The 24,725-nt window shown below is 38.3% G+C and overlaps 4 protein-coding genes across 5 annotated transcripts; 1 reads left to right on the forward strand and 3 right to left on the reverse strand.

Annotated features, from left to right (window-relative positions):
* Positions 1-786: 786 nt before the first annotated feature.
* Positions 787-2,797, reverse strand: LOC103438040 (T-complex protein 1 subunit delta). The gene has a single exon (XM_008376574.4). It carries the CDS (start codon positions 2,564-2,566, stop codon positions 962-964), a length of 1,605 nt encoding a protein of 534 aa, XP_008374796.3. The 5' UTR covers positions 2,567-2,797; the 3' UTR covers positions 787-961.
* Positions 2,798-4,000: 1,203 nt separating this feature from the next.
* Positions 4,001-12,026, forward strand: LOC103438041 (DExH-box ATP-dependent RNA helicase DExH3). Its single transcript, XM_008376575.4, has 19 exons — positions 4,001-4,639; positions 5,015-5,169; positions 5,248-5,335; positions 5,546-5,791; positions 6,025-6,120; positions 6,219-6,407; positions 6,552-6,711; positions 6,791-6,921; positions 7,266-7,439; positions 7,518-7,790; positions 8,090-8,284; positions 8,511-8,714; positions 8,923-8,992; positions 9,081-9,229; positions 9,526-9,834; positions 10,209-10,268; positions 10,385-10,537; positions 10,631-10,741; positions 10,902-12,026. The coding sequence occupies exons 1-19, from the start codon at positions 4,199-4,201 to the stop codon at positions 11,394-11,396; spliced, it is 3,699 nt and encodes a 1,232-aa protein (XP_008374797.2). The 5' UTR covers positions 4,001-4,198; the 3' UTR covers positions 11,397-12,026.
* A 460-nt stretch (positions 12,027-12,486) lies between these two features.
* LOC103438234 (beta-1,2-xylosyltransferase XYXT1-like) lies at positions 12,487-14,213 on the reverse strand. Its single transcript, XM_008376759.1, has 3 exons — positions 14,075-14,213; positions 13,745-13,963; positions 12,487-13,637 (listed from the first exon to the last, which is right to left on the reverse strand). The coding sequence occupies exons 1-3, from the start codon at positions 14,211-14,213 to the stop codon at positions 12,487-12,489; spliced, it is 1,509 nt and encodes a 502-aa protein (XP_008374981.1).
* A 1,917-nt stretch (positions 14,214-16,130) lies between these two features.
* On the reverse strand, positions 16,131-18,252 carry LOC103438042 (beta-1,2-xylosyltransferase XYXT1-like). 2 transcript variants are annotated; one of them, XM_008376577.4, is made up of 3 exons: positions 17,890-18,252; positions 17,567-17,779; positions 16,131-17,479 (listed from the first exon to the last, which is right to left on the reverse strand). In XM_008376577.4, the coding sequence occupies exons 1-3, from the start codon at positions 18,035-18,037 to the stop codon at positions 16,305-16,307; spliced, it is 1,536 nt and encodes a 511-aa protein (XP_008374799.1). In that variant the 5' UTR covers positions 18,038-18,252; the 3' UTR covers positions 16,131-16,304. The 2 variants fall into 2 exon arrangements, with proteins under 2 accessions (XP_008374799.1, XP_008374798.1); XM_008376576.4 differs by having other exon boundaries at positions 17,552-17,779; positions 17,890-18,250.
* Positions 18,253-24,725: the final 6,473 nt, after the last annotated feature.

The following is a 24,725-nucleotide window of genomic DNA, read 5'->3' on the forward strand; positions in this document are numbered from 1 at the left end:
GCATCTTATAAATGCAGTAAGAAAAAACGGTTCAGATTATCCGATCCCGCGCACCCTCGGGCAATAGACAGAGGTGTAAGGTATCATTTGGTATGCAGACGAGACAGAACGGAATGAGACGGAATGAAAAGGGAGCAAAGATGCTCTCGGCTGGAAACAAGGACAGGATGAGACGGAACGAAAATGGAGCAAAGATGCTATCGGATGGAAACAAGGAGGGAGAAGGAGATGAAAAAATTATAATTTTGTGTCCCACGGATATGGAACGAGTCGTCCAGGGGAATGAGGTGAAACGAAAATTCATCCAAAATTCGTCCCGTGTTTTAGGCGCAACAAACGTAAGACGGAACATCTCGTCCCGCTCCGTTCCATCCCGTCCCACGTACCAAACGGTACCTTAAGTATCATTTGGTATGCAGACGGGATGGGACGGGACGGAAAGGGAGCAAAAATGCTCTCGGATGGAAACAAGGAGGAAGAAGGAGATGGAGAGGTTATAATTTTGTGTTGCAGGAGGATGAGGCGGAATGAAAGTGATGCAAGACAATCCATCAACTGACTCACACACCTCAATCAAAACTCCACCCTCGTGACGCCAAAACGGAGAAACTCAAACTCTACTCGACATTTTGAATTATGTCCAAGCAAACTCAAACACGAAAACTTATATCAAACGCAAGAAATGAACAAAAAATCACGGGAGGCAAATCACAGAGCAATGCACAATGAAATTCAATAAATTAGAGTCTAATTTGTGCGCAGGAACTCGATATTGGCACGAAAACCTTAACACAACAAACAGATTCGATGAATGTAAACGGGCAAAGGTAGGTTACATAACATCCGCTAACAAACACGAAAACAAAGTTCAAATCCAAAGTAAACATCCAGAACCAGTACCAAAATTCGGAACAGAAATCCGCCTCGAATGAGCAACAGATAAAATATCATGTATCCAAATCTATCTTACTGTAACTATGTCATCGATCTTCAAAATCATCCGCACACACTCGGCAGCCAGAGTGATGGCACTTGTGCTGACGAGCAATGGCTGCACCACATTCTCCTCCAAGATGTTGGTAATCTGCCCCTTCCTCACATTAATCCCGGTGTTGATCTCTCCCTGTGCGTGCCGGTTCCTCAGCTCAGTCACAATTGAAATTGGGTTCAACCCGGCATTCTCAGCCAGCGTATAGGGAACAACCTCGAGCGCCTCAGCAAACGACTTCACACAATAACCCTCCATCCCCTGCAGCACCTTAGCCCACGCCCCCAACTGCCTCGACAGCTCAATCTCTGGCGCACCGCCACCTGCAATCAAAAACCTTTTGCTCACCAAACACCTCACCACACACAGAGCATCGTGCAGGCTCCGCTCCGCCTCATCTAGCACCAGCTGGTTTGACCCGCGAACCAGCACAGTGGTGGTCCGACCCATGTTTTGAATCCCCGTTATCTTCACAATCTTCCCATCACCAAGTGAAACCTCCTCAACCAGATCAGCATAACCCAATTTCTCTGCCCGGAAATGCTCGATATTCGCAATGGGCAAGCAATTCAGAGTCTTGGTGATGAACTCAATCTCATCTCTCTCCACATCCTTGATCACCAAGATCTTCGCTTTCGCCAAGTAATGCAAGGACAAATCAGTAACTGCATCTCTCAGAATACTCTTCTGAATCAGCAAAACGTTGCAACCGGTCGCCTTGATCTTCTTAATCATACCCAGAATGTAATTCCTCTCTTCCTTCAAAATCCTATCCATCTGAGTATAATCCGAGACGACAATGCTCTGCTCGATATCGGTTTTTGGAGGCGAAATCTGGAACTGAATCACAGCAATCTTGGCGTTCTCCATCCTTGTCGGCCCACCAGCAGCGTGGCTCGCCTTCTTATCGAAAACAAGTCCCTTCACCGTCTCAGTATCGTCCACGGTTCCTCCAAGCTTCTTCACGATCCTGATATCCCTCAGGTCCACCACCTCTGGCTTCGCGGGGTCCACCACGGAGAGCACAGCGTCCACGGCCATCGGCGCGAGCAGAGTCGAGTACTGGCTCACCACCTTGCTGTTGAGCGATGTGCTTGCAGACTTGACAAGCGAATCACGGTCCGTGAGCTCGACGGGGACGGCCATGGCGGTCAAGACGTCGACGGCTTTGGTGGAGGCCTTATAGAGAGAGTCGGAGATCACAGTCGGGTGAATGCCGTGGGACAGAAGGACCTGGCACTGTTTCAGGAGAGCGCCGGCAATGACGACGACGGTAGTGGTGCCGTCACCGGCGGCTGCGTCCTGGGACTTGGAAAGCTCGACAAGCATCTTGGCGGCCGGTTGGAGGACCTCCATCTTGTTAAGAATCGTGGCGCCGTCGTTGGTGATGATAACCTCGCCGTTGGCGGTGGAGATCATCTTGTCCATGCCCTTGGGTCCCAGGCTGGTTCGGACGGCATCGGCGACTGCGCGAGCGGCGGTGATGTTGGCCTGGCGGACGTCCTCCTTGCGCTTGTTATCGACATAAGACTCGGTCTTGGAGGAGCGCGGTTGGGAGATGACTGCCGGGGAAGCCATGGATGCTGGGATCGGCGGAACCCTAACCCTAACTGAAATTTCAGAGTGCGGTGGAGGGTATCGGGGTAAAAGTCGCTAACTTGCGAAGGAAAAAGGGTTTTTCTGAGTTCCAATTTTTGAAATGGTAGAGAGAGAATGGAAACCCTAGAGTGAGTGAGAAGTAGAGGGAGTTGGGTTTTAGGTTATGAGAGAGAGAGAGAGGGAGAGAGAGGAGGGATCTAGTAATTAGACGAAAATGACCTTGTTGGGGATGTTGGGGGAGAGATATTTCAATATGACCGGTACACGGTGGTACACTACATGTTACTGTACAAATGGTTGGATATGTGTGTTAAAAAATTAATAACTTAACAAATGAAATCTCCAACCACTTCTATTAAAACACGTTGTATACCACTTATGTTTCTGTTATAATTAAAAATTTCCTTGTTGGGAACTTGGGAGGGAGTATTTGGGTTGGGTATGGGTACGGTTCGAATTTAATCGCTTTTCATTATGAAATTACATTCAAATTAATTTGATTTGATTCGGTTTTAACAAAAATTATTGAGAAAACGAATCAAATTAAATTATTCTTCGATGTGGTTACTTGGTTTCATTATTGTGAAGGTGACGAAGGCTAATGTAAATTATTTTTCTTGAAGACTTTGTATTTTATAATTAGTTGTGCTGGTATTTGTAAGGCATTTTGTTTTAATCCTCGTTATGTTAATCAAATTTAACTAATATACATAAGTCAAATTGCAATAACTCACAATTTCATTTTAAAATTTAACATTTTTATTGAGTTATTAGCCAGTAAAAACAATAAACATGTAAACTAAAATAGTTTTGCATACGGTCTCATATCTTAGTGGATAAAATGTCGAATTTTTACTCATACGTCTCATGTTCGAAACTTATTCTTCCCCTATCCAACATTATTATGATAATTTCAAGTTCTCCTGTTCCCCTTAATAATACTAAAATAAAATAAAAATAAATAAACAGGTAGTCTGTCCGCTTCAATTTAAATAGGTTTTTACTAAAACTCATATCCGCATATCGAATTGAAACATTTAAGTGTGATTAGATTGGTTCATTCATATTAATGCCACCCATATTAGACGTGAAGAACATATTTAGATTCGCATTCTAAACTGATAAATGATTATATTAGTAGTCTGAAACGGAAGTGAATCTTCCTCGGATCTATTTTGTGGGGATATTAAAGATTTATACATCCTAACTATATATCGTATATCGTACGGTTAGTTTTCATCAAACATTATATGTATTTAATTTTAAATAAAAAAATCAAATAATTTATTATCGCACAATGCACCATGAAGTTCAAATCGGAAACATGTGAAGGAAAAAAAAATATTTAATTTTTATTTTATTTTGGAGGGCTGGACTGTAATATTATTTATTTAGTTATTTATTCTTTTAATAGACAAAAGAAAAAACAGAGTCCAGCTCCAGAGTCATGAGCGCCGCTTCTCTCCAACCAACACAAACCCCCGCCCACATCGTCACCAGTCAAAAACCCTAATCCCTGCAAAAATGGCGCCCTCCCCTCCCTAGCTGCTCCAACTGACAAAACCCCACAACCACCATAACCGCATCTCTCACATACCCCAACCCTCAACCATGCCGTACTCCGCCCTCTTCCAGTGCTATATATTCCGAACCACCACCATGTCCCTCAAACACTCCACCACTTCCACCACCCCCGTTCTCGTCTCTCTACGCGGAACCCACCACCACCACCGCCACCGCCACCACGTAGCTTTGATAAGGCCGTCGCTGCTACTGCGATGCTCCATGATGAACAGCCGGTACCACCACTCGCTCTGCCTTGCTCCGGCCCGGAATTGGAATGCGTGCTATTATCTGCCCCGGTACGCGGGGGACGTCACGTGCCAGGCATCGTCTCGGGCGGCGGAGCTGGATTGGAAGCAGAGGCAGCAGCTGAGGAGTTCGGCGGTGCCGTTTTACCAGCAGAATTTAAGCTATGGGCGGTTTGCGTACCAGGACGCCTCCGCGAGTGAGGAGTCCGATGCCGAATTGGGGTCGTCTCAGCGCCAAAAGGTTAGTTCTGCTCTGCCCGTTTTGTTAAAAATGTTGATTACTTGAATTGGGAACCTTGGTTGAGTTGCTTTTAATTGCTCTAGGAAATGAAGATTTCATTTTTAACTCATAGTTTATCGATTTCTGAAGTCGAAATGCAATGTAGCTGCCAATGAAAGTGGATTTGAATTCCCATGATGCTGTCCAAACAAGCACGTAGGCTAGACCGTAGAGCTTAGATATCAGTACATGGTTTTGAAGCATCAAACTTTTTCGGACTTTGAAATAACAACCGATGAAGTAGCACTTTTTTTAAGCAGAGCTGAAACCTGTTATTTTCTTATCATTCTGCTTAAATGTAAAGGTTGTGACTTTTACTTGTTAATATATGCTTAGGGTGGTTCGACCCTTGATAACATTGATGAATGGAGATGGAAGTTAACCATGCTTCTTCGCAACAAAGACGAGCAAGAATTGGTGTCCAGGGAAAAAAAGGATAGACGCGATTTTGATCATCTTTCAGCACTGGCAAGCAGGATGGGTTTGTATAGGTATGTCAGTTTCGCAAATGTACAGTTATTCTGTGCCCATTTTTGTATGTTGTTCTGATCCTTGATTTTCTCAAGCAGCCGTCAATATTCTAGAGTTGTAGTATTTAGCAAAGTTCCTCAGCCCAATTACAGACCTGATCTTGATGATAAGCGGCCACAAAGAGAGGTACTTTCTTATATGTTTATGCTCAACTTAGTTTAAATCATGCATGGAAAGAAATGGATGACCTTCTTTCCTTTGAAAATTGTGAAACAATTGCTCTGTAGTGTATGATGTGGGGCCTGAATTAGTTAATTAATCTTGGTGTACATGTTATTTGAAGTTACAAGGTTTTTGATCCAATGTATTGCTCTAAACTTTTTGAACCGTGTATAGGTTGTCTTACCTTTTGGACTTCATAGAGAAGTAGATGCTCATCTCAAAGCCTACCTATCTCAAAAGCCAATGAGCCAAGGAAATTTGTCAGACTTTTCCTTGTCAAGATCAAACAGTAATAGAAGCATTACTAATGATGGAGGTCATTATGAGCAGCAGGAGCCCTTGATACAGAATACAGATGCCATGGAGAAAATTCTTCAGCGGAAAAGCTTGCAACTGCATAATAGGCAACGACATTGGCAGGTTATTTTTCCTTTCTTTTTGTAACCTTTATTCAGGCTGGAAGTTGATCCTTTTTTCTTTTTGTTAGTTATTATTAATTGATGTAGGAAACAATGCATTGTGTCTATTTTTGTTCTTCTGTGTCTTTTTACAGTTTGACTTTGTGATGCAGCTTTTGTTCATCTTCATGTAGCTTTATAGTAGATTTGTAGACTTATAAAAACATTCATATTGACATGTCAAGTCCTATACAGGAATCGCCAGAAGGTCAAAAGATGCTTGAGCTTCGTAAAAGTCTGCCTGCATATAAGGAGAAAGATGCACTGTTAAAAGCTGTATCAGAAAATCAGGTGAGTTATAATTTATTATTTCTATAATTGGTTACGGACGATTGCTTTTGCTCGCCAGCATAGTTAAGTTTTTTTTTCTTCAAATTTATGTTGAGCAGGTCGTAGTTGTCTCCGGCGAAACAGGTTGTGGTAAAACTACACAACTTCCTCAGTACATTTTAGAATCTGAGATTGAAGCTGATCGCGGAGCTTCCTGCAGTATTATTTGTACCCAGCCTAGACGGATATCTGCCATGGCTGTTTCTGAAAGAGTAGCTGCGGAACGAGGGGAGAGTCTGGGGGAATCTGTAAGTTACTTTTTTGGTGACGTAGATTTATCTTCAAAATGTTAGGCTTAATTTATTTCCTCCCTTGTTTTATTTCACTTGGTTGTTAATCATTTATCTTTGTTTCTAGCTGATTTGAACTTAAATCTCTCCCTATGGTAATAGGTTGGTTACAAAGTTAGGCTTGAATGGATGAAAGGGCGGGACACCCGGCTTCTTTTTTGCACCACAGGCATATTATTAAGGAGATTACTTGTTGACAGAAAGTTGAGAGGTGTTACACACGTCATTGTTGACGAGATTCATGAACGGGGAATGAATGAAGGTAATTTTCAATTTTGGAAAGTAAATTTGCTGATTGGTATTCTAATGTGGTGTTAAGCATAGCCTTGCATTTATTTCAGATTTTCTACTTATTGTTCTGAAAGAACTTCTCCCTCGCCGGCCAGAGTTGAGGTTGATTTTGATGAGTGCCACCCTAAATGCTGAGCTTTTCTCCTCCTACTTTGGTCGTGCTCCAACGATCCATATTCCCGTAAGTTCAGGGAACTAGGTCTTATTTTTTATGGCTTTTTAATTAACTTTTGTTTCTTTTAGTTATCTGTTCCATGTACCCAAAATGTCATCTAGCAATCTATGCTCTTTATTGTGCATTTATGTCAATATAGCATGATCTTAGGTGATTCCGGGGGCCATTTGTCTTGCAATTACAAAGTATTTCCCGATTCCTTCTGTAAATCCACTTTTGATTCAGCTACATTTGTTCACGATTACGTTTTTATCTTATTTCTTTATCCATTGGTAGAGATGTCATTTTCTCAGCATAAGGTATACTGAACTCATATTTGATTTGGGTGTTGGGCATTGCTCTATTTACAGGGGTTTACTTACCCAGTCCGAACACATTTTCTGGAGAACATTCTAGAAATGACTGGGTATCGGTTAAATCAATATAATCAGATTGATGATTATGGTCATGAAAAGTCGTGGAAAATGCAGAAACAAGCTCAAGGTTTAAAAAAGAGGAAGAGCCAAATTGCTTCTGCCGTAGAGGTATAGAAAATTTGTGTCTTATTTAGTTTCATCTCAATCCCTTGGTTGTATTTAATTCTTTTTGGCCCTTTTGAACAGGATGTACTTGAAGCTGCCGACTTTAGGGAGTATAGTCCAAGGACTCAGGAGTCTCTGTCCTGTTGGAATCCTGACTCTATTGGTTTTAACCTCATTGAGAGTCTTCTTTTACACATAGTCAGGAAAGAACGGCCTGGCGCAATTTTAGTTTTTATGACGGGTTGGGATGACATAAACTCCTTGAAGGATCAACTCCAAGCTCATCCCCTATTAGGAGATCCTAGCAGGGTCCTACTGCTGGCATGTCATGGTTCCATGCCTAGCTCTGAGCAGGTGATGTCACTGTTCTTTTTTATGTAATTTTTGTTGCATACAGATATTACTATGGTCTGGTGATGGAAAAACACTAGAGAAAGAGCGTTTTGACTTTCTCGATTCTCTGAGGATTCTTGTACTGAGGAGTAAACCAATAATTCCTTACAGCTTCATATTTGTTCAATGAATCTTTTGATGCTATCATTCAGAAAATTTAAATGGAACTCTATTATTTTTGGGTTGTTATTCTTCTTCTTGTAGTTCAAGGACTGGCTTTATATTTTATTAATTAATTTTTTGTTGTTTTTTGTAAACAGAAATTGATATTTGATAAGCCAGAAGATGGTGTTCGGAAAATAGTTCTAGCTACAAACATGGCTGAGACTAGTATCACTATCAATGATGTAGTTTTTGTTGTTGATTGTGGAAAGGCGAAAGAGACATCATATGATGCACTAAATAACACTCCCTGTTTGCTTCCTTCCTGGATTTCAAAGGCTGCTTCTCGGCAAGTAAGACAGTCTGACAGTTTCTGTATCAATTTGATTATTTCTCTAGTTCATGGTTGGATATTCTGATATGTTGCAATGCATGAGTTTGTACCGACTGTAATGCTTCTTAATTAAACTGTGCAATTATTTTTGTTTTGTGGTACTCAAATTTTTACTCAAGTTGCCCTCTTACACGGAGATTTAATACATTCGTTTACAATATTAATTTGATGCCTTTAATCTGCAGAGAAGAGGCAGAGCTGGTCGTGTTCAACCTGGCGAGTGTTACCATCTCTACCCCAGATGTGTATATGATGCCTTTGCTGATTATCAGTTGCCTGAACTTTTGAGGACTCCATTGCAATCATTATGTTTACAAATCAAAAGTCTACAACTTGGAAGTATTTCAGAGTTCCTATCTAAGGCCTTGCAGCCGCCGGAACCTCTGTCGGTAAATTTCTATGCGAGTACTCCGATTATTCTTTATAATACTTGCATGGGAGGTGATAGTCTTGTAATGCAACGATCTCTAAATTTAACATGTGAAGTAAGATATTTGGCAAAAAAATGTGTGAACTAAGGTATAATTATTCTTAACAGTGTGATCTATGCATATCTTCGTATCAGTCCTCACAATTTTGTTTTGTTTTGTTTTGTAGGTTCAAAATGCTGTTGAGTATTTAAAGATCATTGGGGCTTTAGATGATTATGAGGATCTGACAGTGTTAGGTGATGAATGATTATCAAAGCTGTTTTAAGTTGTGTGTTGATTTGTTTGCAAGTCAGAAAGATTAACTGGTGATTTTATGCTATGCAGGACGTCACCTGTCAGTGCTTCCCGTTGAGCCTAAACTTGGAAAAATGCTCATATTGGGGTCTATTTTCAACTGTTTGGATCCAGTAATGACTGTTGTCGCAGGCCTTAGTATGAGAGACCCATTCCTTATGCCGCATGACAGGAAGGATGTAAGTATGATATAGTGTTTCTGTTACACTTTTCTGTTGCATATTATAATGGTGTCTCCCGTCCCCTGCACGCCATCATATTCCTTTGTCATTAGAAACTGATATTTTCCCCGACTTAATACTTGTAGTTGAGTAAGTCGACTTTTATACTTTTCGATATGCGAAGAAGTTGACAGCGATCAGTTATTTAGTCTTTTTCCCTAAGCACAGTTCTCTTCCTGTTTTTTTTTTTTTTCCTGGGAAACTGACAAGCATAGGTTCAGTAGTAGTAACCATGTCATTTTCAACTTGTGTAGCTTGCAGAGTCCGCAAAAGCACAGTTCTCTGCTCATGATAACAGTGATCATCTTGCTCTTGTCCGAGCTTATGATGGTTGGAGAAGTGCTGAAAGAACACAATCTGGCTATGAGTACTGCTGGAGAAACTTTCTTTCTGTACAAACTCTGAAAGCCATTGACTCTCTTCGGAAGCAGTTCTTCTTTTTGCTCAAGGATGCAGGTCTGGCTGACCATAATACAGAAAGCTGCAATACATGGAGCCATGATGAGCATCTTGTCCGAGCGGTCATCTGTGCTGGATTATTTCCTGGAATATGCTCTGTCGTGGTAAGTTCTTATGCATTTCTTATAATGTTTGTATATTTTTCATGTTCTAATTTTCTTTTATCACATGAAAAGAAACTGTTATGTTTGTGGGAATAGCCTCTTTTACACTGTGTACAATATGCAAATAAAAGATTGATATGCTCAAGTGAGTAAAACAGAGTGATAGAGGGTGTTGTAATCTTCACATTTAGTTGAATCGACTCGATACTCCAATAGATATGTTAAGTTTACAAAAAACTGTGATAAAGGGGTCATGATTCTTCAGATTAAGTTGAATTTCTGAATGACTGGCCTCTGATTTTGTTTGCATCTGTTTTGCTTGTGGATGGCTTGTCTTTTCTCATCTATTGTATTTGTTGTGACACGTTCTACAGAACAAAGAGAAGTCGATTATGCTTAAAACACAGGAAGATGGACAAGTGATGCTATACTCGGTTAGTTTCTTATTTTGGTTGAATTCATGTTTCCTTGTTGTATTGCTTAAAGTTTCCTGTTCTAATTGCGTATGATGACCCATTTTCTGTTCTATTGTTTATGATCGATCTATTAGAGTTCTGTCAACGGAAGCATACCCAAAATTCCATATCCATGGCTAGTCTTCAACGAAAAGGTGAAAGTGAATTCGGTTTTTCTCCGGGATTCAACTGGTATATCTGATTCTGTGCTCCTTTTGTTCGGGGGCAACATTTCCATGGGTGGCCTGGTAAGTTTATTGATCTTGGATATGAATATGATTGGTAACTTTTTGTGTGTTCTTGACGAAAAAGTAGTAAATACTCCTGCTTGCTTTTGGTAGAATGGGCACTTGAAGATGTTGGGAGGATACTTGGAGTTTTTCATGAATCCCACATTAGCAGATACATATCTTTGCTTAAAGAAGGAGCTTGATGAACTGATTCATAATAAGGTTTGTATTTGTCACGGCTCTTAAATTTATCACTTGAATCTAGACCTACTCTCTCTCTGTCTCTCCCCTTGTCTCTCTCTCACTTTCTCGCATGTACACACGAACAATCACTCAGTTTGTTGCTAAAATGCTAACATGGGGATGCATTCTTTGCAAGCAGCTCCTGAATCCCAAATTGGATATGCAATCACATACAAACCTCCTATCGGCTCTAAGATTACTGGTCTCAGAGGATCAATGTGAGGGTAGATTTGTATTTGGTCGCAAGGTGCCAGTGCCCTCAATGAAGGCAACACAAGAGAAGTTACCAAACTTAAAAGGCACCACGAAGAAAGTTGCGGAGAACAATAATTACAAAAATCACCTGCAAACATTGCTCACCAGGGCCGGGCATGATATACCCACCTACAAAACAAAACCATTGAAAAACAACCAGTTCCGTTCCACAGTGATCTTCAATGGGTTGAACTTTGTAGGGAAGCCTTGCAATAGTAAGAAAGAAGCAGAGAAAGATGCAGCTGCAGAAGCTGTACTCTGGTTGAAGGGAGAAAACCATTCTTCGTCCACAGATATTGACCATATGTCGATGCTTCTTAAGAAAAGTAGAAAGACAAGCCAGAAAAGGACCTCATTTGATAGTGCCAAGTGGGGTTAAGGGTTGCTCGTCATAAATGGAGGGAAGCATACAATCAAAAGCACAATCAGCGGCAAAGAGCTGCCCGAGGCTAGTCCAACTTGAAAGGTTAGGATGAATAAATATTGAACATCAATCTTCCAGGCCGTTGATCTACCTTCAGAATAGAAGCTACATTCTGTAGAATCTGTGATCAGTTACGGCGTTTGAAGATCCATATTTGGAAAGGGGGTGATATAGAACATTCTTTATCGGCAGATGCGCCCATATTTTTGGAAACGGGTGATGAGGCACACTCTTCATGGGGTATGAAGAATGTACCTTGTTCTGTCGAAGTAGCAGATTATTCTACACTTCTTTTTACATCAGCTAATGGATCACACTGACCCGTGGCTACTGCTGGGTCAAGGAGCTGCATCCTGTATATATTCATGTCGGTAGAGCGCAGTCTTAGAGTTGCATCGGTAAAGCAACAGCTTATTGTTTTAATTTTAGACACACAGCATGGCGGAGTTTGCCTCGTGCCTGCGCTAGAACTTGTAGCTTGGCTGGTCAGGTTTGGCCTCCCTGTGGCTGGTAATACCATCGAACTCGTTGAACACTGTCCTTGCGGTGTTATAAATGATATAGAAATTTACATTTCGGATTCTAGATGTTGTGCGAAACATGATAGGTTGTGTTTGGTTGATCACCACCATAAACTCTTTACTAGCAATGGCAATTGTTAGGCCGGTGGGCCGAGACATTCAAGTTCGGATCCCCCGTCAAGTTTCACCCTTCCTGCTTATTAATGAAAATGGCTTGAAAACTTTGAGTTTTAACGAAAATGGCAAAATAAAGGGTAAAGTGAATAGTATTAGGTTTGAGTTTTTAGTGTAAAAATATGGTTTTTCGTTAAAATAAACAGTACTGTGGGCTTTTCGTTAAAACTTCCTTTAGAATATCGCTTTGTCAGAAGCAATAAAAAAATAAATTAAAAAAAAGCGATTTTTTAACTAAACGGCATTGAATACTATGATCGATTTTCACAAATAGAGTACGGAAAAGAAGCAAGGAAATAATTGTAATAGTATGCAGAGGCCTCTGCTGCCTCTCGAAACTAAACAAGGGCTTACTGAATCTGATGCAGAAGTCCAAGGGCTTTTTTCAAAGTGGTTCTAATCCTTTTGACGTTAAGGGTTACATTTTGTGCATTCAGAAAAGTTGACTTGAATGCTTGCCATCCTCGTATTCGATTCTTATTCGGGTCGATTTTCAGCGTGCTCTCGCTTCTGCTGATCTTGTATTCCAAATACTTGATCTTCATATCCCTCGATGGCTCTCCGAAGTAGTTTGTTGCAAGCCATTCGAACCCTCCGAGCGGAAGTATTTGGATAAGAACTGCATTTTCAGGGAGGAACAGAATGTTTGTGAGGGCAGCTCCGTGAACCCCCATTAACACATCACAAGAGTTCACAACTTCTGCAGTTCTTGACATGTTCCTGTCAGCCTCCATAACAGTTACCTTGTATCCCAAGCTTCTAGCCATCTTAGTAATTTGTCTCGGATTCATGAAACACCTTGTGCTCCTTCTCGATATGATGAGAAGCCGGGGCATTTTATGCCGGCCACCACCTCTGATTCTGATTGCATTGGCCTTCTTTAGTGAGTAAGTTTTTCTTAAGAATGCTCGGAAGTCAGTAATCGAATATGAATGTTTCGAAGGATCAATGCTCAGATCCTTTGGATGTCTTTTAAGTCCAACCGTTACGCTTGGGAAGCAATGCACTGCATCTTCCTTGTCAATGTCAATAATCTCATACTTGGACAGCCCTTTTAGTATTGATTGGTACTTTTCGATCCACCTGCTTCTTTTATCCGTAATCAGAAACTGAACTTCCCCATCATATTTTCGAGAAGTAATATACAGCGGAATGACCATGTCTGTGAATTCATGGAAATGGTTTCCTGTATATCCTCCGGTTGAAAATAAGACGGCTGGAACACTATGATTTCTGGTGCATTGAAGGATTTCCTGCTGAGCATCAGACACTCGTTTCACTGACCACTCTCGAACATGATTCAGCGCCTGTTTATCTTCTTTTCGAGCATACGGCCTTATCGTCCAGGAGCTATTCCCTGCCAGCATGTCCGCTTGAGATGAAACAACGAAAACCGAAGACAAATTACCATCAACATGAACATCCATGCTGATCTCACAAACATCAGTTCTTGGCTGCAAAACATCACAAATTGGCTCCAAATTCTTCGTCACTTCTGAAACTGCAAGATGAATTTAAATTGTCTAAGGTGAATTTTCTTGGATCATCAACCTAATTAACTTCAATCCCTTCGGCAGTTAGTACAAAATAATCATGTTATGTTCTTACTGTTTGTCTCTGATTCTGAACCATTTCGAGCAATGAGAATAGTGGGATTGCTTGCACTTTTCTGTACACCAGAATCCTCTCCTTGAAGACTTGCATTTTTCAATTCCTCCGCTCTTATCTTCTGATTAAGCTGCTCACTTTCGATTACTTGCTGAGAGCTGTTTGTTTGTTGGACTTGCAGCACGTCCCAACCAAGACCCACTGACATCTGCAATTTCACTGCGAGTAAACGAGAGTTACACACCAAACATATCATGTTAGTGCGTTCTCATTCCAACTTTCTTGCAACGCAAGGTAGAAAGAGTAGGCTAATCTACATAATCTACATACAAGCTGATAGATTCAAACTAGGTTTGAGAACTGCACTAAAATATACTGCTATAAGTAAGAGTGTCGCAAATGCTCCATATCGGAACCTCTTCTGCTGAAGGCGAAAAACGTTTCTGGCAAGTATCGAATCGGGCTTCATTTTTCGCTCAACTTTGATATAATTATACACTCTATTGAAAATGCTAAAATCCCATTTGCATAAGCATGCCTTAAACTTTGATGAAAAAGATAATCTGATGTAGGAGGAGATCGAAGCTCAAATACGAAGAGGGACGCTAAATTACAACGTTATGGTCAATTCAAATACAAGCAGTTCTGTCGAAAACCTGATTTTATAGGCATGTTCATGAAAGCTAACTAATCCAAACTAAAAAGGGAGATAAGTAAATTCAGATAACAGCATATCTAAAATCCCTTATATAACAGAAACGAATCGAGACACAGTAAATATGGAAGGCATCCTAACGTAGCAGTCATTGAACGCTCATATCTCAACCGGAAACAACGAATCAACTTAAAAAATCTCGAGATACTCGTAGTAATTAAATGAAAAATCTTGCAGGATCCCCACCATCCCCCCTTGTATGAAAAACTCGACTTGGGCTTGGGCAAGTTAAAATCTCAAGTGAACGAAAAGAGTGATACAATTAGTGTAGCCCCGGTAAGGTTTTTATCGAGACCCATTTATGCACCATATTCTCTCTTTTTATACGTAAGTCTTCTTATCTTAATGAATATCGTACTCTTTTCAAAAAAAGAAAGAAAAAAAATCGGTGTAGTTTGCATCTGTTTTTCTTGTGGCTGGTTTGCAATCTTCTCAGTTTTCTGCATATGGAAAATACTAGCGGCCCAAGAACATATCCAGAACTGAGTTCTGTCGATCAAAACGTCTTTGAAATGTCCTTCACCATTTTTAAGAGGCTTGAGGTGCGGCAAATGTTCTACAAAAATAGGTTTAATGATCACTTTTACTCTGTATAAATTTGCAAAACTGATTAAAACAATGAGTTATTGCTTCGAGTTTTAATGGAAAATGTGATTTTTAAGTTCTTACCATTTGTTGATTAACAATACTAGTTTTCTTGAATTTTTAAGCTTAAACACACAAACAAACAAAAAAATAAATAAATAAATAAAAACCCAATAAAAAACACAAGCATGGCTAAAATATGGAGTTCCGTGATATATATGGTGGGGTGAAAGTTCCATAAAAACAGATTTTGTAAAAAATTCTTAAAATCGATTAAAAAACTATTAGTTTGCTCCCACGGTAAGAAAAATATTACACATTGAAAGCTGGCTGCCCATTTTATTGTGTTAGAAAGGATTTTATTTCATTTTTTTAACTTTAAAACAAAATATAATCAATAAAAATACTAGTTCGGCGTTCAATTGAAACGGTCCTCTAATTTTTTTTTTAAAATTATGATGCAACAAAATTTATACAAAAATGGGTCTTATGATGACGTTTGTAGTAGTCCACAAAACTGATTAAAACAATGAGTTATTTCACAATTTTTGTTGCTTAAGCAAAAGGAGGATAAATAATAAGGGAGTTTTAACAAAAAGCTCGCGGTACTATTCACTTTAACGAAAAAATACATTTTTACATTAAAAAGTCAAACCTAATACTATTCATTTTACCTTTTATTTTGTCATTTTCGTTAAAACTCAAAGTTTTCAAACCATTTTCATTAGTTTTCCTAAATAATAATCATGCTATCTATGTCGTGCTTCAGATTGGAAGACTGACTGAAGAAGTTTTAATGAAAAACCCGTGGTACTGTTCATTTTAACGAAAAACCACATTTTTATACTAAAAAGTCAAATATAGTACTATTCACTTTACCCTTTATTTTGTCTTTTTCGTTAAAACTAAAAGTTTTCAAGCCATTTTCATTAGTTTTCCTTAAATAATAACTATGCTATCTATGTCCTGCTTCAGATTAGAAGACTGACTAAAGATAATAAATTTGAAATAAAACAAAATAAAATGAAGAAAAAAGAGATTATAAGGACTAAGGAACTCTAACAAATGTTCACCGACGCTTACAAAAGCTTCGCAAATCTTTCCCTAATTTCCAATATTTCTGAACAAATAATTACAAGAGCGGATTATGAATCAATGACATCGAATTCTTTGCTACGAAAAGTACACGAAACGAAAACAAAACGAAATAAATATTCAAGAGGACCTTGTTTCCTCCAGAAATCAAACAATGACGTCTCTCTACTGATGCAGAAGCTCAAGAGCTTTTAACAATGTAGGTCTAAATCTTTGGACATTAAGATGTACGTTTTGTTTTTGCAGATAGAGTGAATAGAACGCTAGCCAACCCTGTTTTCCGATCGATGAAGGATCGGTGAAAACCGGGTGATCAAGCGGGTACTGCTGTGTCAACGTGCTCTCCTCGTTGCTTATTTCGTACTCTAAATACTTGAGATTCATACCCTCCGAAGGCTTGCCGAAGTAGTTGGTTGCGAGCCATTGGAACCGTCCGACTGGAAGTATTTGAATCAAAATTGCATTTTCTGGAAGGAAGACAAGGTTTGTGAGGCCAGCTCCATGAACTCCCACTAACACATCACAAGAGTTGACTACTTCTGCAAATTTAGACAAGTTCATGTCAGCTTCTGCGACGATTACCTTGAACCCCAAGCGTCTAGCCATTTTCGTAATTTCCCCTGTGTTCGTGAAAGACCTTGTTCTCTTTCTTGGGATGATCAGAAGCCGGGGCCTTTTTCGCTGACGATTTTCTCTGATTCTGATTGCACTGGCTCTTTTCAACGAGTAACGGTTTCTTAGAAACTCTCTGAAGTCTTTCATGGAATATGAATGCTTTGAAGGATCAATGCTCAGCTCCTTTTCGTGTCGTTTAAGGCCAACGGTTACGCTTGGGAAGCAATGTACTGCATCTTCTTTGTCAATGTCGATAATCTCGTACTTGGACAGTCCTTTTAGTATTGCTTGGTACTTTGCAATCCACCATGGTTTCATATCTGAAACAAGAAATTGAACTTCTCCATCATATTTTCGAGAAGTAATAAACAGTGGAATCACCACATCAGTGAACTCATGGAAATGGTTTCCTACGTATCCTCCAGTAGAAAACAAGATGGCTGGAACGCTATGATCTCGAGTACACTGAGGGATATTGAGCTGAGCACCAGTTTGTACTGGTTTCACTGACCATGCTCGAGTACTGCCCAACGCAGTTTTGTCCTCTTTTCGAGCATAAGGTCTTATAGTCCAGGACCTGTTCCAAATTTGAGAAGATGAAGCAACAAAAACTGAGGAAGAGTTTGCATCTACGCGAACATCCCTGTTAATGATCTCACAGTATTCGGTTCTTGGTTCCTCAGTTTTGCAAAGTGGCTCCAAATTCTCCTCTACAACTTCCACAACTGCAAAAATGTTCGCGTTAGTTAATGGTTTCTTTATGTTTGTACCAGCTGTATTGGAGGAAGGGTGCTTACTCTTAGTCTCCTCACCTACCGACATGCTGCTTTCAATGGGACTAGTGAGAATGCTTGCATTTTGCTGCAAATCAGCAGAATCTGCTAACACTTGATCACTCAAATTTTCAAACTCCTCGGTTTTTATCTCCGGAAATTCTAGCACATTTTTTATCACTTGCTGAGTGCTGTTTGTTTCCCAGAGTGCCAATATCTTTTGTTTGACACCAACTGATCTCTCCAACTTCACTGTGACATGATCCAGAAAATTAAATTACAAACTAATATATGTCACCTAAAAATAAAGTTAACATAGAAATAATGCTGAAAATATATAAAAAATGCATGAATGTACATACAAGCTGGTAGAGGATTCAAATTAGGTTTCAGCAGAGTGCAGAAGCACAGTGCTATGAGCAAGCAGCAAACGAATGCTCCATATCTCAATTTCTTCTGCTCGTGCTTACTAAAGCTTCGGGCTAGTATCGAATCATACATCACCGCCATTTTCGCTTTTCGATCAATGTAATGCTACACTCTATGTACTCGAAATGCGAAATGGCATTTCGCACACAAGACGGAGAAGATCTAGTAGTGTTACTTGTGATGAGAGGTTGAGTGAATTGTGAAGCAAAAGACTTACTTGGTTGCCATTTTGTATAGCAATTGAAGGAGGTTGAGGTGCAATTTTCTATGACTTGTTGCACCCCCACGATTTTGTTCTCTCTCTCTCTAAGTCTATGAGATTCTCCAAATTAAAAAAAAAAACTAGATATGAAAAGGACATCTTGGTTGACTGTACTCGAAACAAAATCCTTTTTTCTTTTGGCATAATATTTGTTATGAGCTAGAGTTTCATAATTCTTGTTTATATTTGTAATGCCATAATCCGCCGGCCCTTGATTCCAGCTTCAATTGAAAGCTAACAACCAACTACGACTGTAGAAATTAGGATATTGTGGTTAGGTTGCATAATTACTTGTGTGTCACTACTAGTAGCCCTAAGTTCAACTGCATGTGCAATTGCAAAGATGAAAGCGACCCCATCAAAATGACTTTTATCCTGCATTTGAAAGAAGAAAATATGCTTATAATTTTGAGATAAATTGTAACTTTGAAATTGGTTTACTTGAACTCCTTTATTTAGATTCATAAACCAAAAAGATAAAAAATTTCACGCTAAAAAAGATAGGGGATGGATCGGTGGCACTATTTTTTTTACACAACTTTTGACAAATTTTTGTGGCCCACTTCGTAATGTATTTCAACGATGCAAACCGCCTATCTTTTAGGTATTCCCTCAAAGATCATGTCTATAAAAAAACTATCCAAATCTGAAACCATATGACCGTTTGATTAATGGTTCAAAGTTTCTTTGTATAACCATATTTGTTTATTTTCTTCACTAATTTTGGTAAGGGTGATCTATGAATGATGTTCTAAAAGATAGACAGTTCAGACCGTTGGAATACAATACGAAGTTGGCCCCACGAAACCGTATGTTAAAAATTGTGTAAAAATAGTAGTGTCACGAATCTAGCCCCAATAAGATATAGGGTTTGGTGAAGTGAACCTATTATATAGAATATTAATCAATATCACAAAAAAATGCAATTAACATAATCATTTAGGCAACAACTCACCTTAGTGTTTTTTTTCCTATTATAAGCATAATTACATTTTGAACTATTCTAATTAACGAATTATTCAAACTCAAGCGCAAAATGGCAGGCATAACAGTACTAGTGTGGCCCACAGGTGCCAACAACGCACATGAGAAAATTCAATCAACATTGTATACGGATTGTTTGCTTATAAGTTACAACCAAGTTTACTCACTAATTTTCAATATAATGATTTCCGTTCATAAGAAATCAAATAAAAACTAAACCAAGTTTAAGAGGATTGTCAATGGATCACCAATATCATTAAGTGCTAATAACTAAATCATCATAGTGTAAACCTCTTGTCGGTGAGGAGTTCAAAAGTCTAGAGCCGTGGGAAATGCTGAGGCATCCATAAAACCAGTAAGGGAGATTAGAGAAGGACATCTTAACTACACATTTTGTCTCTCTATTTGGGTGGGCAGCATGATGAGGTTTAGAGTTAGAGGACTCAGTATTTTTAAATTGGTTTTCTCTCAAGAGAATACGTGTGACACATAAAATAATGTATGCTTTTTTCTAGGCACGTTTTATATATATTTTCAGAAAGTAATAGGAGTTGTTAACGGATTGTTATCAACACAATTATGCAACCACTCTCTGAGCCTGCGGGCCTCAAGTTCCAAAGGATTAGACATTTTCAAATTTAAGATAATATTAGTGGGTATAATTATATATTAGTCGTATTGAGCATAAGTGTTGATTAAGCCTTGTACACACTTGAAAAAATTGAGCACCCAACAACAACCATTTGACCTTTCTGGCCCAAGTCAATATTAGGTAGCACGTATACAGCACAAGGGTAATTAGGGTATTATGTTATCCCATGCAACGTGTACATGTAGTTGTGGCCGTTGATGAGCTTCATACCTCGGTGTAATTCTTCTCAGATACCACGAACGAAATTAAGGTTATACTTCAAAATCAATTGATAATGAATGAGTAGTTCACTTTCTTATATATTCATGTAAGATTCGTTAGCTATTTTTCACAAGATAGATTTATCTCATATGTTTTCATTTTTAAGATAATTGTAAGAGTTTAATGTAGCAAGTTGTATATATAACGAGTAATACTACCATTTTAGATGACATCTTAAGTGGATCGCCACTTCATTTGAAATGTTCTGAATTTTTATTCAATTAAAAAGAATTAAAAATAAGGAAAAGAAAGAACCCTAAAACCTAACAATGTTAACGTACGTGAAACCAACTTTGTTTGTGCTTTTGCCGTCGTCTCCTATTCCCTTGTCCCTCTTCTGCTTCCGTCGCCTACTCTTTCACTAGCAACAACAGAAACTATATAGGGTTTCATGAAATGTTTCCAAATGTATAACAACAGTAGCAATAACAAGAAGCTCATACTATTACTTCAATCATGCATATGCATATACGTGTGGCCGTTAGGACATTTGCAGGCCAAAGAGGAGGCGGAGATGTCTGTCTCGCTAAAATTATAGTGAAAGAAAGCAACGTACTCGTTCTTAAACTACGTACACTTAGTAAATAAAGTACATTCTTTTCGATAACGATAGAAGTATGCTCCGAAACATTGTCTTTCTTTCATCATAGAATATGTGTTATTAACAGTTGATAAGAGTATGAATTCCACATCGAATAAAAAACAGAACCTTGTACCTATAAGTAATTAAGCTATTTTTCATATTAGCAATTGATTTTATGGTGAAACCTTAACTTCTTCATGGTATCAAAGCATGTTGTCTCATGTCTGAAGTCCAAAGGCTACATGTGCTCCACATCACCCAATTCTTGTTGTCCGGGTGTTAAACTTGAAAATTTGTAACACATGAGGGGACGTGTTGAAAGCGATCTCACGTCGGGGAAAGAAGTGACATTGCATCTACTTATAAGTAAGTGAACTACTTCCCCTATTGCCAATTGATTTTATGATGGAATCTTAACTTTTTCACCATTATGCACATACGAACGACTGGCTAGAAAAATCTTCAATAAAACCATATTTACAGTGATAACCATAGAGTGATCACTCTTTCAGCAACCAAACGTGTCTGCTCCTATTCTATTTTTGTTAATAAGTATGATTAGTATTATTAATCAGTGATGTCTGCTTACGAGTCTTGTTTGGTATTGGTCAAAGTCACCTCCAAGCAATTTTCATTAAGCTTTCACAACCTTTAGCACTCAAGCTTATTATGCTACTGTAGTAGGAAAATTGATGCCTATAATTAAGAATAATATAATTATATATTGCACCGTATTATTCGATAATGACAATTGGCGAGGGGCCTAATGATAGTATTATGGCTAATTAATTAGAAAGAGCTGCCTTATTGCCATGGACAAGTTGGGCTAATCTTGGCCCTTAATTATCATGTCATTTTCCTTACCAAAAACAATATTCATCAAAACAGTAACTATAGGAGGAAGTGAAATCCAAACACTTTATTTTTATCTTTAGATTAAGTAAATTATAGACACAAAAATAAACATGATTTTTCAAAAACAGAATAAGTATGCGGAAATTATTTTTTATAGGCATGATTATATCATCCTGACCGAAAAATTGAAATTAAAGAATCGGTGGGAGTTCGATTACGACTTGGACAATGAAATACGGTAAGGCCTCCTCCATATGGCGAGTATCTGGTGCATTGCTCGTACACGGTCGTTGTGAACACTGAATTCAATTGTGTACTGCAAAAAAACATTATTTAGTTCAATTTGTCTTTGTTCAAATAGTATTGTATTAATTAATTACCAACATTTGTATGGCCACCTACTTCAAGTGCTATCCGTTATTTGTATGGCCACCTACTTCTAGTTCAGGTTAAATCGTTAATGAGTCAGGTGTCGTTATTGGGTAACACGTTAAGAACCCATCAAACGAATCAGGTCATTATCAGGTCACCTGTTAGTATAACAGTATGACACGTAAACGATCCGTTTGTCAGGTCTAGACATTAAGCATGACAATTTCTTGCTGATTCATTAGCCCGACACGAAACGATACGACATGGTAATGAGTTGGCTGGTTATTGGATCACCTGTTAAAAACTCGTTAATATAATAAATTTAATACGACACAATTTGTTTATTTAATCAGTATGACACAACATGACAATCATGGCTCGTTTGCCAAAGTCTAACTTCTAGCAAGAGAAAAACAAGCAATGGCTTCAGTTTGTTTCAAATAATATTGCATTAATTAATTAATGAAACATTTGACAACAAAAAAAAATTAATTAATGAAACAAAATTGTTACTGATTGAGTTTAAGGGCTAATGAACGTCTAAGTACCTAATAAATAAAAATTAAGAGCTAGTAAGCGTCAAATTCATCTTAGTTACATGATTATACTAATTCAGATTCATCTGCTAAATATATTTGACAATTTAAAAGGTCGAATCCGCTTAAAATCCATGATCGCATTCCTATTGTGACTTAATGTTGATGTTATTGTAACAACTGCGAGGTTACATTTGGGCTACATATATAATCTTCCCATATGCTTGATTCGGATTGTTAATGTTGGTTAATTTCTTTTGGGATTTTAGCAAAATTGATAACTGAGATTGGCATAACTCCTCATTTTGGTATCTGAGGTTTGAAACCGATAGAAGTTGTCCATGAGTTTATGCACCGTCAACCGTTTTGATCCTTCCGTGAAAAATCTATGTTAAATAAGGATCAAAATGATAAAAATACCCTCAATTTAATAAATAATACTCCAAAATAATTTGAAAAAATTAAGGGTATCTTTGTCATTTTGGTCCTTATTTAACGGAGATTTTTCACGGAATGACCAAAATGATTGAAAGTGGACAAACTCATGAATCACTTCTATAGATTTTAAATCTCAGATATCAAAGTGATGAGTTATGTGAAAAGTCATCTCAGAGACCACTTCTATCGATTTTCATCTAAGTTTCAATTGAATTTTATTCCAAATTCTTGTAAACTTTTGGTAGTTGGGCTTATTTGTTTCTTGAGACCATCAACGTTAACAACCCAATGCCATTTTTATGGGCCAAGTAGAACAAAAATGTATGGATGAGGGACACTAGTATGAGTTCAACTAAGTCCAACCATCAAATCTCAAGTGACAACCCATCAATCAGCCTTGTGAAAGAACACAACTAGCCCATACCATTTACATTTAGGCAAACGAAGCTGCACATTTGATGTGTCTTAGGCCTTTATAACTCGATTTCACTTCAAGGAGGGGATGGTAGGAGGAGTTGTGTGCGTCAGTCGTATAGGGCACCACACTGAAAGGTGTCATCGTGTGATTGGGTGAGACCAAATACATGGAGCTCCTACCTATGAAATGGTCAGACATGTGACGTGAAACGATTTAGAATTCAAATCTGAGAATTGAATTCTCCGAATGTCAAGTGTAGGGTCGAAAGCCATAAAGATAAACTAGTTGCAAATTTCAATTTTGCAGAAGTGGTTTGTCTTTTCTGTGGTGGTGTCTAGTCAGCCATGTGGACTGGTCAAGGAAAGTATGGATTAATAAGTTGATTTATTAGGACGAGTTGAGGGAGACAAGAGGACTAGAAAAAGTCACAAAGCTTTTGTAGTTACTGGATTTGGATCCTTGCCGATCCTCTATTGGGAATCCTATGGATCAATGCACGTGAGCCGTTGATAAAAAATTATGCGGCTTCAATTAAATACTTTTTTATATTTTTAAAATAAAGTAGCCTCGTTTTGCCTGAAAAATATAAAAAAAGAAAAAAATATATAACTTCATGATTTTTAATCAACGGTCTACGTGTGTTGATCCTTAGGATCTCCAGAAAGGGGATCTGGCGAGGATCCAAATCCGTAGTTACTTACATTACATAAGGCTAAATTCATACACATTGTCCACTTTATTTGACTGAAAGAAAGTCTCATACAATACTTGCGTGCATCCCAAGTCTAACATACAATGAATCAAACTACTGATTATGTTTGAAATATTTTCGATCACCTTTATTAAGAATGTCGTTATTTTGAGATGTACATATGTGAATTAGACAGTTAGAAAAAATAAAATATGTAAATGTAAATTAGATTATTCATCATCGCATGTATCCGTCTACTTAATTACGATGTAGAATTAAATTGTCGACTAGTACTATATCAACGTATTTGTTTCTTCATTCCATGCATCTTTCTCTTTCTTTTCCATTTACATATGAATCATTTGTGGGTTTTTTTTGTCCATGTTTTGGGTCTTCTAGTTGGTGTTTATGTTTTGGTGTGGACGAGATCGATATAAAAGAATCTTTTTGTAATGGACAGTGACAAATTCAGAAACACAAGTTGTTTTGTTTATGATTTTGTCGGGACTCTGATGGCCCAATTGAAGCTATTGAACCCAAGATGTCGTGGTAATTTTGACTACTACTGCCAAATAGATTTATCAGATGGGATATGAGAATTATACTATTTCATCTTATGAATAACGTATTTTAATTATATAAATTTTATAATCGTAATTGTTTAATCTTTAAATCTTCGGTTGAAGATTACCATTGCAAAAACTATTTCAATAAAAA

Source organism: Malus domestica, chromosome 06, assembly GCF_042453785.1.
Source record: "Malus domestica chromosome 06, GDT2T_hap1".
Lineage (NCBI taxonomy): Eukaryota > Viridiplantae > Streptophyta > Magnoliopsida > Rosales > Rosaceae > Malus > Malus domestica.